A 19,446-nucleotide genomic window follows, 5' to 3' on the forward strand; every position below is an offset into this window, starting at 1 on the left:
TTTTGGCTTAAATGGCCAAAGGCTATATGAGCTTATGGTACAAACCTGTGTCCATCATGTGATGTGCAGCATCTGTAAACATTTGCTTGCAAACTTTTGAAAGAATTGATTTGTGATCAGTTTTGATATGTAAGATAGTACCATCAATATCTTGGATGAGATGGGTTATGATTGACATCCATGAATGTGAATAAGGTGATCTTGGCTGAGCTTGTGAACACTAGAGTTTATATTTTTTATCAGATTTTAATTAGACCAGTTATGTAAGGGCTGTTCCAGTAAAACATATACCCCCTGGGGGGAAGGCATTTTCAAATTCAACCAACCCACAACAGAAGCAATTAAAAAAAAATTATGATTTACCGTCAGATGTGTTTTAATCGAGAAACACTGCCCCCTACAGAAATATATTTTTTTAACATAATTTCTGGCTATGGGTTAGTGGGCGCTAGAAGCGATTTTAATATTGGGTTGGGGACAGAAGCGATTTAAATGACAGCTGGCTGGAGGTAATCTACTGAATTCATATACATCATATAATCTACTGCATATTTTTATTTGTATTCATTCATTATAAACAGTCTTTTGTCCTTTTGTTTGTTTGTCTGTCAGCCAAGTATGTCTCTGATACTGTGAAATCACAGATTTTCATGGTGGCTTATTATTTGTAGATGTCATTGATCAGCCCCTTAATACCTACCAATTTAACATCCATGAATACAGATTTTATAATAGATATTTCTATTCTAATACAGAAATCATGAATTTGTATCCTTACTAAACTCTTTGTTTCCTAAAGTGATCAATATGACTTGCTATTTTTCTTTGTTTTCAGGCATGCTGCTTTTGATTAGAATAATAGTTAAATCTTGTATTGCTTTAAATGTGTGGTCAGATTCTATGATTCATTGTTATTATTTTTTCCAATAGATGTTTTGGTAAACTTATATGATTTGTCAGAAAAAAAACCAATGATGCCTGTGGAAGTGATGTTGCATCATTTGTCTACTTTTACACTATATCATTTCTTGTAAGAACATCTTTTTCAGTTACCAGTGTCTTATTTTTACGCCTTTTTGCAAGACTAATATAAAGTTATAAAAAAATATAGCAAGTAAAACATTTTTATATCATAGATTTAAAAATATGGACGAAAGTCAAGGAATCATTTTTCCCAGAGCACTCATAAAATCAGTGTCATTGCAGTTAACTGTATTGTCAACAGCATCATAATCATCACTGATGGCATAGCAGTAACATTCTGCACTTTCAATCCAGTTGTCACAGGTTCTATCTCCCACTTCTAGTCTTTCATATGAGACTTATACCTATGGCCTGAGGGGCTTTCATTGCAGAGTGGTATAAGATGCTTGTCTTGTGATACAGATCTAAGGGGCTTCCATGGCAGTGGTACAAGATGCTTGTCATGTGATTACTTGCCTCCAATGTGTAAATGAGAATGTTGCCAGTTGCTTGTGGAAGGTCAGTGGTTCTACATAATTGGTGTTTGGTGTCTCAAAAGGGCTTGGATTTTCTTCAGCAGTAAAACTGGCTGCCATATAAAGATTCTCTTCATCTGAAAATGGTGTAAAGGCTATAATGATCTACTGAAACCTCGAGATCTCATGTCTAAATGACTTAAGCTGTTGGAGATAAATGTCAGATCAACAGAGGCTCCAGGTGCCCAAATGTACTAAGATGCTTGCTTTTATATCACTTAAACATCTCACAGAGTGAGTTTGTGTCACACATCAACCAATTTAGGTTGGTGGTCTTTCGGGGTTCTTCCTCCACCTAATATATTGGAAAAAAATCACCAAAAAAACCCAAATCAAACTACACTGAATCAACCAACTAATCAACTGTGGCAACAGCAGCAAAGGTACTAGTCAATCATTTTTGCCACAGCTGTGAGTTTATAACTTTTGATTCAAGTAATTTTTGTAGACCTTAGAATATCGTCAATTATGCATTTCTGACAGTTACCTAAAAGTCATCATCAGTTGGTGCAAATGGAGTTTTCATGGTGAGCATATGAGATGGAAAAGTCTTGAGCAATCCTGCATCACACACTGCCAAAAAGTTTACATTTTAGCTCACTTAAATTTTCTCTTAACAATGTTCATTGTTCCAACTAGAACTGTTAAAACTTATTCAAGCTACATGTATATTCCCAATATCTGATGATATGCATCTGTAATAAATATTTGTAACAAAGTATGAGAATGCATCAATGTTTTTCAATGATGCATTTGAATTGAGCAACAACCACAATCAACAAACCAAGAAATAAAATTATTCACATCTCTCGGGCAGAAGTAGAGTATAATCATAATCTGCCAAAAGATTTTTAATTTTTAAAAATTTGCCAAATATTTTTTCCAACCATACTGATTCAGTGGACATATCACCAGAATGGACAGAAACATACCAGAAGGTGAAAATCAATTTGATTCAGCTTTTAAGTAGCTAAATTCATATTGGTTTAGTTAACTGTGCACCCTTTATTGTCTTTTGATGAAATTTCTTACTGAAGCTAAGAAAATAATGTCGCACACATAAAAAAAAGAGGCACACTTGAACTGATTATTGTTTTTATTATACTTCTCCATTCCAGCCTGTTCTTATGATCTTCTCCCCCCACATACTGTTTGTCTTATGATATGTATCTAAATTTCTCACTTACTTTTCCTACTACTATACAAATGTTCTGTGAATATGCATATCAGTGTGAAACACAATGGGGAGACTAAATCCAAGATTGAAAACCTCTACATTTCTGGATGTATTCTGCTTGGATTCCATATTTCTGCACAAAACTCAAGAGTTCAGGACTCTGCACTAATTCAGTTCCCACTGTAAATTTGTGCAAACACCACGATATTAAAATTCAGTAACTTAAAATTTTGAGTGCTCATGATCAAATTTATATCAGTATAGACACATCTATGATGACAGCTTTTGTGAAGAAAAAAACCCACAACTGCCGCACCATTTTCTGGATCTATATAAATTTGAAATGTGTGCTTTCAATACTGCACCAAAGAGTCAGCTGCTGATTTCAGTAATGAGTCGTCCAAACTCGGGTCTGTAAAGGGATGGAAATTATGTTAATAAAACAATGTCCCTCACTTTTTTCTGTTACAAGTAGGACAAGCTCTCAAAAGATTGTTTTTACTAAAATCTTAATTCCATTATCAACTAATCAGGGACAGTCAAACACATATATACTCTATTTTATCTTCACTGATTTATAGTATGGTTCTCGTTCTTTCACATCTGTAGTAATGTGAGTCCTTGAACAACTCTCAATGGTTGTAAGCCTTTTTCGACTATGCTGAATGGACACACTGTAAGATAATGTTCAAGTAACAGAAATACCATGGGATAACCAGAGACCAATAAAATTGAATAATCAAGTCATCTCCTCTGCAGGGATGCTGCCAGGATTTTGTGTATGTGTGTGATCTCCAATGAGGAAGTGGTGGTGGTGGGAATAGCCATTGTTAAATATCTCCCCAACACTTAAATATCTGTCACTCTTTCTTACTGTTCCACTCTGTTACAGCTCTAATGAAATAAAAATTCTCGAAGAGATGTCATCTCTAGTTGTATAGCGATTATTACTGTGATGTCATTAGGCATGGTCATGATTCTTGGCAGACCAGTAGATTTCTGTACAGAATGTTTCATTTATCTGGGCTTTTATAAAACTATATCAGGATTATTTTGAATTCACTTTATAATACTGTTAAGTTCCTTTCACATTTCATTAATAACTTTGATAATTAAATTATTTGTCAAATTTTACAAAACTTGTTGGTTTTTCTTCTTTTTGGTACTTTGTTTGTGACCAGTGTAGTAACAGTTTAACAATTGTATTCTGATTGAACTAACTTAGAAGGCCTTGGCATTTCAGGAGGGGTGCAGTTTTTTGTGATAAAGTTTGTTCCTGTACTTTTACGGATCGTACATTTTCCTTTTTTTAATCATAGGTGTTATTTGTGTATCTTGCAAAGAATATTACAATTTTTACTTTTACCTTGCTGGACTACCTTATTTACATTTATTTGTAAGAGCTTTTCTTCCTGAAGATTTCACAATTTTGACCTTTACATTTGTGGAACATTACGTTTAACTGGCCCACTGTAACATGATTTTACTGAAGTTTCATTAAATATTATACATATATATGCAAAAAGTTTTAAAAAAACCTACTGTGAAATCACTCTCCATCCCCCAGTCCAAGAAACCCCCCTCCCCAATCCTGTGTTGATACTTATGGACCACTTGAAGGTCTGCTGTCACCTATCCGTATAATCTAGGAACATCGGCAGACAGTTTGTCCACAATACACCAGACTGAGTGTTCATTTTACACACTGGTATTTTTCAGTTCTCTTAAGCTACCGTCAGTTATAACGTTCTTTTTGCAATATGTACAGAATATTTTCAGATCAAATTCTTTGTCTTACACTTTGTAAATCCATGTGGAATAACACAACTCTATGTCCTGCCGCCATTTTGATTATTGTGGCTACATGTCGCTATTACCAAATACAGGCAAGTGTCTAAACTATAAACTGATGTGTCCTGGATAGATGAACAGGTGACATCAGGCTCCCCAAATGTCCGTCAGTATCAATATAGGCTTGAAGGCTAATTTATCAGAATAATGGGTAAACTTTTCTGTGGATTTTGTGGTTGAAAGAGCCCACAAAAGATAAAAAGCCCAAGGAATAGTGTCCATTCATTGGAATCATTAGTTTCATTTTACTAATGTGTAGAAACAAGAACTGATGAAATCAACAGCCATGAAAATGAATGAATTAAAAATGACCATCTTTATTCTACATCTTACCAACGTAAAAACATAAAAGTAACAAACCTCACAAAAGTTTGACATCATTTTATTTTTGCTTTAAGCAAACTTGAGTAGTGTGAAACAACTAAAATGGAAATTAAAATTTTAACAATAAAAAGCAAAATGATCTTTTGTTCCATTGTATTTCATTCAAAATATACAGAATAACGTATCTTTATCACAGAAATATGGTCCTATGGCTGTGTTTATCATGAACACTATATTCATCTTGAACATCAAGCTCTGAAACCATTGGGAAATTCTTACTTTTAAAACCAAAAAAGGCAAGCTACAATTATACACTGATAGGTTATTTGTTATCTATAAACATCTATTTATTGAAGCTTTTCTTTACATATTAGTCACCAACATCCACAAGAATACTGCATACAAATTTACAAACACATTCATGAAAAACTGTTTGATTAAATATAGAACAATGTTGACAATCATAACCTAAATGTTAGGTAGCCACTAATAGAAAAAAGTCTTTATAATCAGAATTTTCTGTGAAGGTGTTTGTTATATGACAAAAACAAAACTGAATAGATAATTCGAATTTGATGGGAATAGTTTCTTAAAATTAGTTGTAAAAATATATAACACTGAAAAAATAAAGAGGCTGATGAAGCGGTCATTAAAGCAGCGTATTAGGTACTTTGAAAAGGGCCTCCTATGAAACTGTATATGATGTACATGCTTTAAAAGCACACACCCCATCTTTGGTCAAAACTGGAATTGGATATTAAAGCCAAACTAGAATATAGTATGTAGTATGCCTGGTGGCTCCTTTCACTTCAACTTTGAGGGTAACATCAAGCTCATCAACAGATCTTACACATGGTTTTTATTACACAACCATGTTGGGATAAAGAATGCACCTTCAAGGTGAAAAGCTTTCCACATAACTGAAGAGAGCTTTTAGAAGCTTTCAACGTTTCTGGTGTTTTATGGCACAACAACAGAAGGTCATTTAGTGCCGAGACAAGTAAAGCACCAGGTCTTGAACACACTATAGTAGTTGTTGTTTTTGTTGTGGGGTTTAATGCCATTTTTCAGCACACGATAGGCTATACATGGCAGCCAGTATTATTGGTGGAGGAAGAACCCTGGAAAACCCCGGGAAGAACCACCGACCCATGAGAAGCTACTGGCAAGCTTTCTCACATACCCACACTGCACTATGGTAACTTAACTGCGGTGATCCATTATGCTCTGTTTATAACATACAAGAGGGTGCATTGGGTTTATTCTACATCCCTGGGCCTTTAATGGGAACCTATCTTTGGTGTGTGCATGTGATGTGATGATAAATTTTAACATTAAGAAATTGTCCCGACTAAATTTTAAATTTACAGTAAAGAGATTACACTGAATATGACACTTGGAAGAGGACAAATTTTTTCTAATGGAACAGGTAAACAGACAAGAACTCTAACACAAGAATAGAGCAAAAGGGCCAAATGCATAAAAATACACAGCTCAATGCATCCAGTGCACAAGATTATAGAAACATTTGCATATATATGCAAACATCTAATATACTCTCATGATAAAGCCATGAATATGCCACTGTATACATTGAAAAGGTAAAACATCAACTCATTTACATTTAAAAAATGTCCTGATATTGTTATGATAAGTACATTAAATAAGGGAATATCACAGGTAAAGCAATTATAAAAGTATATCAAGCAAAGCGCTGACAAAAATGGTAAAAATTTAACACATTGCAGTTTTTAAATATTTTTGACAGAAAATGGCAATATACTTTGATCTGGTTTTGTAGATCACTTTTGTTGTTCATAAAGATGTATGAATACCCCAAGTGATTGACCAACAAATTTAAAAAAAATGTATGAAATACAAATGACTGATATCTACATATCTTGATATTAATTTTTTGTCATTAAAACTCTGGGATAAAATCTTAGTTTATCCATTTTTAAGGGCAAGATGTTAATTTGTTCACATGAAAGAAAAATTAATTTCTGAGGAAGATAATTCTCACTGTTGGAAAAAAAATGAGTAAGATCACTGCAATTTCTTGTTGCTGTTGTTGTTGTTGTAGGGTTTAATGCCATTTTTCAGCACAAGATAGGCTATACATGGCAGCCAGTATAACTGGTGGAGGAAGAACCCTGGAAAACCCTGGGAAGAACCACCGATCCATGAGAAGCTACTGGCAAGCTTTCTCACATACCCATGTTAGCTGAGCCTGAGACTTAGACCCACGCAGATAGAGGTGAGACAAAAGTGATCCAGAACAGTGAGTGCATTTGACCACTCAGCCACTTGTGGCCCCGCAATTCAATCTATAAGTAAAGTATATTTTAAAATCTTTACTGGCATCAAACAAAGGAAAATCTGGAAAAAAATCTTTTTATAATTTTTTTGGAAACATATACTAAGGCTGAAAATGCAGAATGTTTACTCAAGCGCTTGCTTATATGAGACTGGTATCAAAAGTAATACAAGTCTGACATTAATAACCTATAAATATTAAATAACCACTGTAACATTTCCAATTCATATGTTATTGCAACTTCATACTTCTTTGATAGCTCAGATTGATATTAGTTCCTACTGATATGTCTATGTGATAAAACTCCTCAAAATACCAATTAAAAATTATTTCTTTACAAGTGACTCGAGAAATTTGCCATTTAAGTTCTTTTTCTTTCTCACTTGGCTCTGACATTCACATTGTTCTTGCCAAAAATTCACAGTAATAGTATATGGATCAATATATATTAAAATATGAATGAAAAATATGGATGACATGACATTAATTGGAGGCTACCCAGAAGACTTGATGTCTTTAACATAAACCAGAGCTGTTTGCAATAAATATATCAGAGGGCCCCCCCACCCCAAGTAATTTAAATAGATGAACTTGTATTTAGAAACAAATTTAGAATAATGAGAATTTGGGGATCACAAACTTTTCTTAATAATGATACAGAATGCTAGAAATCCAAGTAATTCAAAATCTCATTAATATAAAGCAGCACGCCAAATTTGGTTGAAATTCCAAAAGTCTTGGTCAAAGTTATGTTGCATAACACTGAAGTCAGGAGGATAGGTAGTTAGGGATCATTGCTCTTTTAACTGTGGACTGCTTGAAGCCGAACTTATTTAAGGTCTCATCAATAAAAAGAAGCATCACAACAAACCTTGGTAAAGTAATGCTGCAAAAATCCAAAGTCAGGTGGTCAATCAGGGGGCCACAACTCTTGTAAATGATGCAAGAAATTGACAGAAATGTAACAATAAAGGTCTAATCAGTACACAGGTACATGTTAAATTTGGATGAAATCCAAAAATCCTCAACAAAGCTATTTTGCAGAAATCACAGTTAGGAGGATGGAAAATTAGGGGCCATAACTCTTGCAAATGATGCTGTGGAAGACTGCAACTTGGATTTGTTTAAGGTCTCATGAATATATAACTACATGCCTCATTTTGCTGAAATCCAAAAAACCCTGGAAAAGTAATGATGTGGGAACAAAGTCTGGAGGATAGGCAATCTGGGGACACAACTCCTGTCAGGAAACGCTAGAAATTAAACTCATTCAAGGTCTATCAACATAAAACTAATGCCACTTTGGTTGAAATCCAAAATCTTTGGCAAACTTAAAATGCAGAAACCAGAGCATATAGGTAAAGTTATGCAATGCAAAGTTGGCAGGTTGGGCATCCAGGGGCAATAACTCTCATAACCGATGACAGAAAATTTTTGTTGTTGTTGTTTTGGGGCTTAACGCCATTTGTCAGCACACGATAGGCTATACATGGCGGCCAGTATTAATGGTGGAGGAAGAACCTGGGAAAACCCCGGAAAGAACCACCGACCCACGAGAAGCTACTGGCAAGCTTTCTCACATACCCACATTGGCTGAATCCTAGACTCGAACTGCCGCAGACAGAGGTGAGATGGCAGTGATCCATAACGGAGAGCGCTTTAGACCACTCGGCCACTCGGGGCCCCCATGACAGAAAATCAAACTTATTCAAGTTTGTGAGAACATTAAGCTGCATAATTTAGTTAAATGGCAATAATCCCCTTAAAGATATGTGGAAACCAAATTTTTCATACATAGATTGATGGACATGGCTACTATAGGGCTTTTCTGATGTCATCAAGTGGGGCTCTAATAATACATATAAGAAACTAAATGTATCAAGGATTTTTGCTGTGTCTTGCCTGCTATGCTATAATGCTTCCCAATTATAAATCACTTCCCAAAAACCTTAACAGTGAAGCCTTTGGCACAAGAACTGTGATACCTGAATGTGGCTTATACTTTGCAGAAACTCAAATAATGCTTTTCAGCTAGAGTCCCCTGAAAGGACTGATGTTTGACTAGGTGAGAAAAAAATTGCAGGAAGTTAAGTTAGGAACATTTCTTACTTTTAACTTCTCAGTCTAGTGATATGACCATTTTTACTTAGAATGGCCTAGACCATGGGATGAATGCCTGTGTAAAGTCTCATGGCCATCTACCAAGGAGTTTAGGAGGAATAGTGATAATAAACTTGTGCTAACAGATGGATGACTTTTGAAAGACCATCCCATAAACTTTTCTGGTCTGTGACCAGTAGAGCTAAAAAATAAGCTTAAATTAGATTACTGAAAAAAATTACTTGTTATACGATATATGAAACATAGTTAAACACACAAATACAAAGTGGAAGTGAAGGAACTACTGACTTCATTACAGCAATTTACTCTTCACATGTAATCAATACGTTCTTTTCTGATTTATAGTGACCCCCAAAAAATGATAAGCATATACATACATATACATACATACACATATATATATATATATATATATATATATATATATATATATATATATATATATACACATACACATATCTTGAAAACAATACCATGACATATGCACTGAAAATGTAAGAAGAGTATCTATTCTGAGCAATGTACAGTTTTGAGTCAAAACAAGAGATTTGTTCAAGAGGCTCTCATCAATGACAAAAATTGGACAATCTTAACATTTAGTTAGTACAGAGAAAGTTTAATGCCCAGCTAAAGATACAAATGTAACAGTTCCATATAATTGTTCTTGAGATACCAACTATGCTTATGTTCATTACAAAGATAACATCAATAAAATGGGTAAATCTTTATCCATATACATATCTATAATAAAATACATGGCCATGGTGTCTCTATGACTTCATTCTCTTAATGAAAAGTCCCTTTTTACATTCTTACTAAAAGTAGTAATATTCTGGATAAAAATCTTTGTGCCAGTCACAATGACAGTTACAACAGATGATATATATATATTACCCGCTGTCCAATTCTTAAATAACAAATCAGGAATTACAAAAGCAAACATATCAACAGCATTCCCATCAACAATCATAAACTGTTTCTCATTTTTTCTTCATTCCATTCAAAATTAGCAGCACTTTTTTCTACCTCTGAGAATGCAAAAGATAATAATCATCATGAAAGAGGTTTGGATTACTTGTGTTTACAAAGGTAAAAATTATGCAAACAAATTACCAACTCTGGGGCAAATACAAGCACCAATATTTCCACCCATCATCTATACTCTCAAAGTTACATTTGCAAAATCTTTTAAATATTTCAACAATTATAGGCTTTGTGTTTACAGGAGGTTGAGTACATAACAACTATATTGGTCTCCAACATAATGTTGAAATTGAGACTGGTTTCAATCATAGCTCATCTTCCAGAGATGTTGCAAGAAATTTCCTTGTGATGGGGAGAATGTATCTTCCTCCAAAAACAGGGGATGGGGATAATGGGTAGCCAAGGTTGGGTGTGTGGATGTGCTTTCTGCAGCCACCATTACTCCTTCCATGCCAAGATGCAGAGGTGCTGGCCAAACTCTGCATTGTTGCTTTCTGTGCCTTTGTTTGATTGGTGTCAGACCATCTGATCCTTTTCACTCATGTCATTTTGTGCAGATGATAAATGGATAAATTTGCAACATCCCTGAATGAGACTATTCAATTGGAACCCCTCACTAGTTTCTGCTTAAATCACACTAACAACAGATCATACAAGTGCTTGCATTCAGACACTGCATCTACCTACACAGAGATTGATAACATGGACAAAAAGACAAATATAATGAACTGATAAAAATGTATTCTGAATTAAAACAAAAGAAATTTGCCCAATGAGTACAACAAACTGTTAACCAGAGATAATTTGTGTAATCCATTTCCCATTGGTTTATAAAGTGCAGACCGGCAGCATCTTTGTATCTACTCGTGTATAATGCATGCTGTGAACAGATCTGTTGTCAACTAATGTGCTGCAGATATGGGACTATGCTGCTGACTTTAAGCAATGGCCATACATTCTGATCTGTTGTCAATTAATGCACTGAGGCCTATCATTTAACATTAATGCACTGAGGCCTATCATAAAACATTAATGCAATGAGGCCTATCATTTAACTTTAATGCACTGAGGCCTATCATTTAACATTAATGCACTGAGGCATATCATTTAACATGAATGCACTGAGGCCTATCATAAAACATTAATGCAATGAGGCCTATCATTTAACTTTAATGCACTGAGGCCTATCATTTAACATTAATGCACTGAGGCATATCATTTAACATGAATGCACTGAGGCTTATCATTTAACATTAATGCATTAAGGCCTATCATTTAACATTAATTTCTTTGTAGCTAGAATGACAATTAGATTGAAAACTTAACTAGTCCAGCTGAATGGTCACTAGTCCTTCCTGTCAACACAGACGGGAGACAACTGAAACTTTATTAACCACTGAGCTATTGAATTATGAAAATCACTCGTAGGAAAATGACTAGCCTCAGGCTAGTGGATGTATAGTAATGTAAAGTCCTGGCACTACAGATCAACTACATTGTTACTGTACTTGTGAGTTCAAGTATAGAGCATATATTAATCTGATCTGTTTAGTGTACTCATGACTTCAAGTAAAGAGCATGTATCACTCTGAGTTTTTAGTGTACTCATGACTTCAAGTAAAGAGCATATATTACTCTGATCTGTTTACTGTAATTATGACATTAAGAAAAGAGCATGTACTCTGATCTGTAGGCATAGATTTAGGTTTATACTCATGAGAAAGTTGTTGAATCCTTGTGTCTAATAAGGATTTAAGACATCCATGACACCAATACACTTATAAAGTAGTCAGCACTTTGAATCCATCAGTATTGTCAACAGGTCCCAAAGTGTTGTCCAACAGAACAACAGACTGGATTCATTACATTTATTCAATTGATGAGCTATTTATAGTCCAGTCTAAAAGCATATCTGTATGGATCCATTGTACCCTGCAAGTTACAGTTCAAGGGACTAGTATATCTTCACAAATCCATTGCTGAGTCCATGGGCACAAGGAATCACAGCCCATGGATCTATCACATCTTTTTTGCTCGATTTCACAAGTACAACCATGCAACCATGTAAATTACAGTCCAAGGGACAAACCTAGCAGTAAGGATTCACAATGGTAGTATTTCATGGAACCAGCAAATTAGTCCAGGGGATTAGGACATCTTAATTCATGCAACCAGGAACTACTGACAGCAGTCCATACAAAATGTAAAATCAATCCATCAATAATACTCCGCTTGAGTTAGTTCCTCACAGTCTGACTCGATGGAAGCATTCTCATCTTGACTGCCATCAGTACGTGGTGTATCGATGGGCTGGAATCCTGCCAGTTCACTACGAATCCTTTCTATCTCCTGTAGGTACTGACTCTTTTCCTTGTTCAGCCTTGTGCTTTCTGGACTAGGGTCATCATCAGGGAACAAGACTCTATTCATAACTGGAAGAATAATTAATATGATGTGACAGCACCATTATTAGTATAACTTAAAGCCTACATATTAATTAATTGAAAACTAGAATTATGTTGATGTATCATGAATGTTCCAAAATAATGGAAAAACTGATCTAAACACAAAGCCCAAATGGAGTGAAATATTGTTTGGTTTAGCCTTTTTATGGCACAGCAACACAAGTAGGTTATATAAACTACTGGAGTAATGTCCCTTGCCCAAGGACACACTATAGTAGCCAAACTAGTCTGATTCAATGGTTGGATTCAAACCCAGACATATTCAGTCAAAGTACAACATGCGGACCATTGAGTCACAATGGCTCCTAAAAAATAAACAAGCAAGAATAACACAAGGTGCATAAATAATAATTCACGATGATACATACATGTATAATATGATCATCAAATGGTAATGTTTAAAAATAGACACAATAAGAGACGTTCAGTTATGAAGTTCAATACTGTTAATTCATTTTTAATTGGTATCTTTTTTGGTGGATTTTGTGGTTGTACAACTTTAAAGCCCAAATAAACAATAATCCAGCTGTGAAGACAATAGGAACCCTTTCCTCGAATACTCATCAATGTGTCATGTTTTGCAAGAAATCACAAAAATGAATGTCCATGAAAATAAATGAAATCAGTGAGCTATCACAGGCAATTTAACATATTAAATTGAATACAGAGGAAATGTTACAAAATGTTGTTCCAGTTTCATTATGTTAACTTTATCACTGTAAGTCAGAATCTCCCTTAAACAGACCTGCCAACCCTGATGAGTCAGTCTCAGTAAGGCAGTTGATTTTTTTCCGTAAGATTGACCAGTTTTCAGTAAGGCGTAATAAAATATCAATAAATGCCACTGTAAAGCTGGAAAATGTAATTAAAAGTTTGACACAGCGATGATAAACATTATGTTCAACTGAAAATGTTGCAAAGTACGTGTAGACTTTATTTACCACTAGTACAGTTGCATAAACTTTAGTTCCAAGCCCTATGCAACTCAATGGCTTGTTACTATCTCTCAGCTTGATGTAATTCTTGGAATTTCTTTTTCCATTTCACATGATGACGGCAATCATATCTCCCACCACGTGACATACTCAAATTGGCATGTAATCTCCAATAAACATAATTGTGTCCTTTCCAGCTTTTACTCACAAGAATCTGAATATTCCTTTTTATTCTTCTGTGTTGATTATCAACACTTTTTAAGAAGCTTATCTTCCCTTTTGTCTTTAACATCCGTCACTTTCTGGATGATATTTTAAGAAAATTATATAATCAACAGTTTGATCATGCAGGTGCTTCGCATGAAAAATAGGTGCAGTTTAAAGTATCTGGGGTTCTGCTGTAAACTAAGCCTGGTTCTCTAATTTCACTAATTCTAATTTGAAACCCAGATCCAAATTAAACATGGATGAACCAGTTATCCGGATTTGTCGGCAACGATCATTTTTCTGTAGTTTTTGCTTGTTTCCCATAAGTCCATATTTTAAGGGTGATTTTCATAAGATTTAAGGCAAAATCGTAAGAGTTGGCAGGTCTGCATCAAAACAAGGTTTAATGTTATGGCCATCCCAAGACTGCATAACTTAAGCAAACAGAACAGTTAATTTTCTTTTGCTGTTAATTTTCTTTAGCTTGGTGTCAATTTTCAAGGTTTTGCTGAAAACTGACACTTGTTGGTATGTAAATTCATTGAGTAAGGAAGGGGTTCTATTGTTTCTTCATTGGTCACTGGGTCTTTAAATTGTGGTCTGTTGCAACTGTGAAATCCCTGTAAATGGGCACCGCATGAAAAAGAAAGAAAATAAAAAGCACAGAATACAAAGTCCATAAGGTGAATTAAACATTGTTTTAGACTTTAAATGTTGCCCATTCAGTTCTTTCATTTTATTTGGCAAACTGAAGAACTTTAAGTATCAAATTTAAATTTCTAACATACAGTACTCCCTCACTACTTCATTAAAACACAGATCCTGTTTTAAGGGGGTCATGGAGCCCATTGCATTAAGTCATACTGTCTATAGATGATTTGATCATTCTGAGTTGTAATTAGAACCCATGTTCTTGATGTTAAAATTCTGTGGCTAATAAATATATGATAAGAAAACTGACATATACCACATTTTATTTACAGTTTAATGCCTATATGTATTAATGATTTGAAAATAATAACCACTTGTTGGCCTTCCCATGTAAGTGTCACTTAGGTAAATTACACTTGTTGGCCTTCCCATGTAAGTGTCACTTAGGTAAATTACACTTGTTGGCCTTCCCATGTAAGTGACACATAGGTAAATTACACTTGTTGGCCTTCCCATATAAGTGACACTTAGGTAAATTACACTTGTTGGTCTTCCCATGTAAGTGACACATAGGTAAATTTAACACTTGTTGGCCTTCCCATGTAAGTGACACAGGTAAATTACACTTGCTGGCCTTCCCATATAAGTGACAGATAGGTAAATTACACATCTGACAAAGATGACACAGGTCATGCACTCAGTGTGTATATTATTGATACAGAAATCAAACCAAGGTAGCTATGGCATTAACAATGTTTTAAAAAATTTCTCAAGCCTGAAAATCATCAAATGGTTGTCTCTTTACTTCCTGTATTCAAATGCTGATATCCCTCTTAGGCACATTTTGAACAATATTAGTGTTAGTTTTAACTACCTTAATCCACTGCGTGTCTTTAGATCAATTGACAATATCCCTCTAGGCATATATTGAACAAATACCCCATGATAGCAATATTTTAGATACAGTACTCTACTGTGTGAGTGTCTGTAAATAGTTCATATCCCTCAGATTCAAGTTTGATAATTTCCTCTTTGTTCTTAAATATTGGTCACTTAAGGTACATCAAATTTTAACACAGACAATACATTACAAAAAACAGGCAGATATATTTTCCTTATATAAATATTTTAGAATCAAGATTTAATACATTTTTTCTAAACATTTTTCTTCCAAATTTATACCTTTAAGGTGCTGTTCTATCTTCCGTAAATTCCTGAGAATGCCTGCTAATTCCTGATTGGCTGATTTGTATGCAGGTATTTCAGCATTGCCAATGTCATTTTCAAGGTCACTGACAGGAGACTGAATCCCATTCTCGACCATTTCATTTTCCCTGCAATATGTAAATCACATTATTAAATTTCAAAGCAAGCATTATTACAATCAACTGCAAAGTGGACTTTGGACAAGAAGATAAATTTTAAAGAGTGGTCTTCATGTAAAGTCTAATTAAGACTAGTGGATTTATGTTTTATGGCATCAAACCTAACGATGAACTCAGATTTAAGAATATATTCTCTAAATTATGATGGAGATGTTAATATTTTGAAACTTGATGTTTAAACAGTACAGAATTTTTTATAGTTATGTACAATCATGAACTTTCTAGTAGAAGCTGTAAGAGACTATGTCTTCACATTGCCATTTTGAATTAGGCCATTTGATTAAGGCACATTGCCATTTTAAGTTAGGCTATATGATTAAGGCACATTGACCTTTTAAGTTAAGCCATTTGTTAAGGCACATTGCCATTTTCAGTCTGGCCATTTGATTATGGTTGATCATTTATACAATTAAACTTGAATCACAGATGACATATTTAACAGTCAAACGTGCTTTGAAGGCTGTCACTATTAGGCAGTTACATGTTGGAAACATCCACCTTTTGATGGACCTGAACCAAATTATTGTAGAAATAAATAAACCTCAACTGGGCATCCATCTTCACTTTCATGAGGTGGCTGCTGAAGACAGAGTCTGACTGTATCTTACCAACCAGATTTGTGCTTACCAGGTACACCCACTCCCTCTCAAAATTAAACTGCTTGTTAGAGTCAGAAAATCCTGGGTCTGTGCTACCCCCACCCCACTACTGCCTTCAAGGAAAAGAGTTGATACTCCATAAAAATTACATGTAGCTCAAAAAGCAACTTTTAAACAAAAAACCCTTCAAAGAACTGATGCATACTGGGCAAAAAGAATTTCCATGCAGATAAGGCCTATTCTTCCTTTTACCTGCCGCATGCTGAAACCTTTTCTGATTTTCTTCAGTGATAACAAGATTTTCAAATTAGCTGCTGTGATGCATTTATTTGATATCAGATTGGCACCATTTTCATTCTGGACAAAGTACACATTGTCTTTTGATAAAAACTCCATAACATAATGATCATCCATTAAGATGGAGTACTGACAACAAAATTTTCACAACAAACATTCTGGCAGCCATATTGGATATACAACTGGCATCACAAAAAGTCTTTCTGTGAAAACCCCATGCTGATATAATCAGCCATTTGGAAGAAGTAGAGATAGTAATATCTTCAACATAGCCACCATAATGGCCAGAATGAGGTTCAGTCATTTTCATTTAAAAGGAGTACTGAAAATAAGATTTACAAAAGATGGATACGTATTGGATGTCAGATCAGCACAATTATAATTTATAATTAAGAAAACATTTTAAGAAATCATGGGTGACATTCCAGTTTTGATATGAATATTCATTCAGAAGTGGTAGTGATAAGATTTTGAAGTTGGTCACTGTAGCAGCTAAATTAGATATCAGCTTGGCACCAATTTCATTTAGGTTTGGTGAGGTTTAATGCCATTTTTCATCACATGATGGACTATACATGGTGGCCAGAATATACTGTGGATGAAGAACACAGGAAGAACCACTGACCCATGGTAAGCTACTGGCTAGCTTTTTCACATACCTAAGATAGTCGTGCTGAGACTTGAACTCGCACCAACAAAAGTGAGATGTGTGAGTGAAATGTAAAGGCAAGAACACTCAGCCACCATGGGCACTTATTTTCATTTAGGACTAACTGGACATCATATATCTTCTGGTGAAAAAACACATGTCAATGTGACTTTCTATTCAGAAGCAGTAGTGATAACAAGATTTCAAGATGGTCACTTTAGTGGCCATATTGGACCTCAGTTTAGTACCATTTTCATTTAGGTCCAACTAGACAAGATAGGAATACTTTTGGTGAAAATGCATAAATGCCAATCCCCAAGATTTATGTGGGCACAAAAAGTATAATCTATATATTACATGCCATAACTACAGTACACTGTATGAAAAATGTACGTTTACTTTTCCTACTAACCTGGGTTTGCAGCTGTCAAAATTCTTTTCACAAATGGGGAAAATCCATGTTAAGTTAGAACAGGAATACAAACACGAAATATACTGACAAATTATTTATATTCAGTACTCATTTCAACTTTTATCCTTTTTTGATCTGACAAATCTTGAAGTCGCATTTCATTTAATATCTGGTACCATTTTATTTAAGAGTACAGACTGGTTTGTTAATTAACCATCTTATCAATGTAATGAATTTGTGGGAAAAAGTTCACTATTGACGAAACCCATCTATTTTCTTGGGAATGTGTTCTATACAGTTGCCATAAATAGAAAATATAGAAAGCACATGTATATCATGGACATCTAGTACATTATGCTATTCTTATGCAGCAGTCATATTTATAAGAATATTCTCCAATTTATGAGTGGAATTAAATAGATGATAATATAAATGACAAACACAATTTCTTTTTGCTTTATTTTTATTTTTTTATGTACCAAAAGCATAATCCATATACAGGTGAGCATAAGACATAATTAGGTGAAATAAAGCATAATGATTATGCCAAAAGCAAAATGGCTGGCATGTACAACAATCCCATGTTGGAAAGACCATTTGGAGAAGTAGTGATAAGACTTTCAAGATGGCTGCTCTTTTGGGCACATTCGATGTCAGATCGGCACCATTTTCACTTAAAGCCAACTAGTAATCATAAGAAGCCATTCAGCAAAATTGACCATCTATGTAGAAGAAGTAGCACGATTTTCAAGATGGTTCCAATGATCACACAGATATCGGACAACAGATGGTGAATGAAAGACCATCCCATAAGCTCTTCTGATCTATGACCAGACGATCTAAAAGTATATTATCAATAGGAAAGCTAAACAAATGTAAAACAAATATTTCCAACATATATTAATTTTTGCATAAGTGTGCAGAGACAACATGATATGCAAAGTCAGAAGGGGAATAACTCAAAATCTGCCTTGTCTAGTCCTATTTATGCTTTTAATTGAGATATATGAAAATGATTTCAATATGGGCATGCACAGCAGGAATGAAAGCACCCCAAACCAGCCATAAAGTGGCAAAACAGTAAACAATACTTGTACAAAGCTGTAAATAAAATAGCTTAGTTTAGAAAGCTGTTAACATATTCCATATTTGATCATAACTGGATGTTTACAAACCTTCACCTGAAAGACAAACATGTTAACTTGAAGTGACAATCATATCAGACTGACGACTGGCCATGGAGAGGTGAAAACTGGCAGGACAACGAGAAGTAAATATTATCTAGTTCTTTGTAAACCTGACAGTCTGAAGGATAGAATCAGAAATAGAGGTTCTGGCGAACAATGTACACCTGTTTTGTGATACATATATTAGAGCAAGTCTTTATTTTACGACTCTTCTGAATTATATGTGCGCAATAAAAATAATACTGTCTTGACAATGCATTTATTCTGGTCAACACATTTATTCAAAAAGCTAACCTGAATGGCAATGAATCCTCCTTATTTACATTGGTTTGCATGGGGAAGCACACAATGAACCTGTGCATTCACAATAGGAGACAAATAAAGGG

General features: G+C 34.7%; 1 protein-coding gene across 1 annotated transcript in view; it reads right to left on the bottom strand.

The window, feature by feature from the left end:
- Positions 1–4,824: 4,824 nt before the first annotated feature.
- The window catches only part of LOC149805642 (uncharacterized), a 236,030-nt gene continuing 221,408 nt past the window's right edge, over positions 4,825–19,446 (bottom strand). The window contains exons 18-19 of the mRNA XM_089934527.1: positions 15,714–15,865; positions 4,825–12,705 (exon numbers count right to left, since the gene is read on the bottom strand). Coding sequence (XP_089790653.1) covers positions 12,491–12,705; positions 15,714–15,865 — 367 coding nt within the window. The 3' untranslated portion in view covers positions 4,825–12,490. The remainder of the gene's footprint in view (positions 12,706–15,713; positions 15,866–19,446) is intronic.

This window comes from Sinohyriopsis cumingii, chromosome 2, assembly GCF_028554795.1.
Source record: "Sinohyriopsis cumingii isolate HCF-2022 chromosome 2, ASM2855479v2, whole genome shotgun sequence".
NCBI lineage: Eukaryota > Metazoa > Mollusca > Bivalvia > Unionida > Unionidae > Sinohyriopsis > Sinohyriopsis cumingii.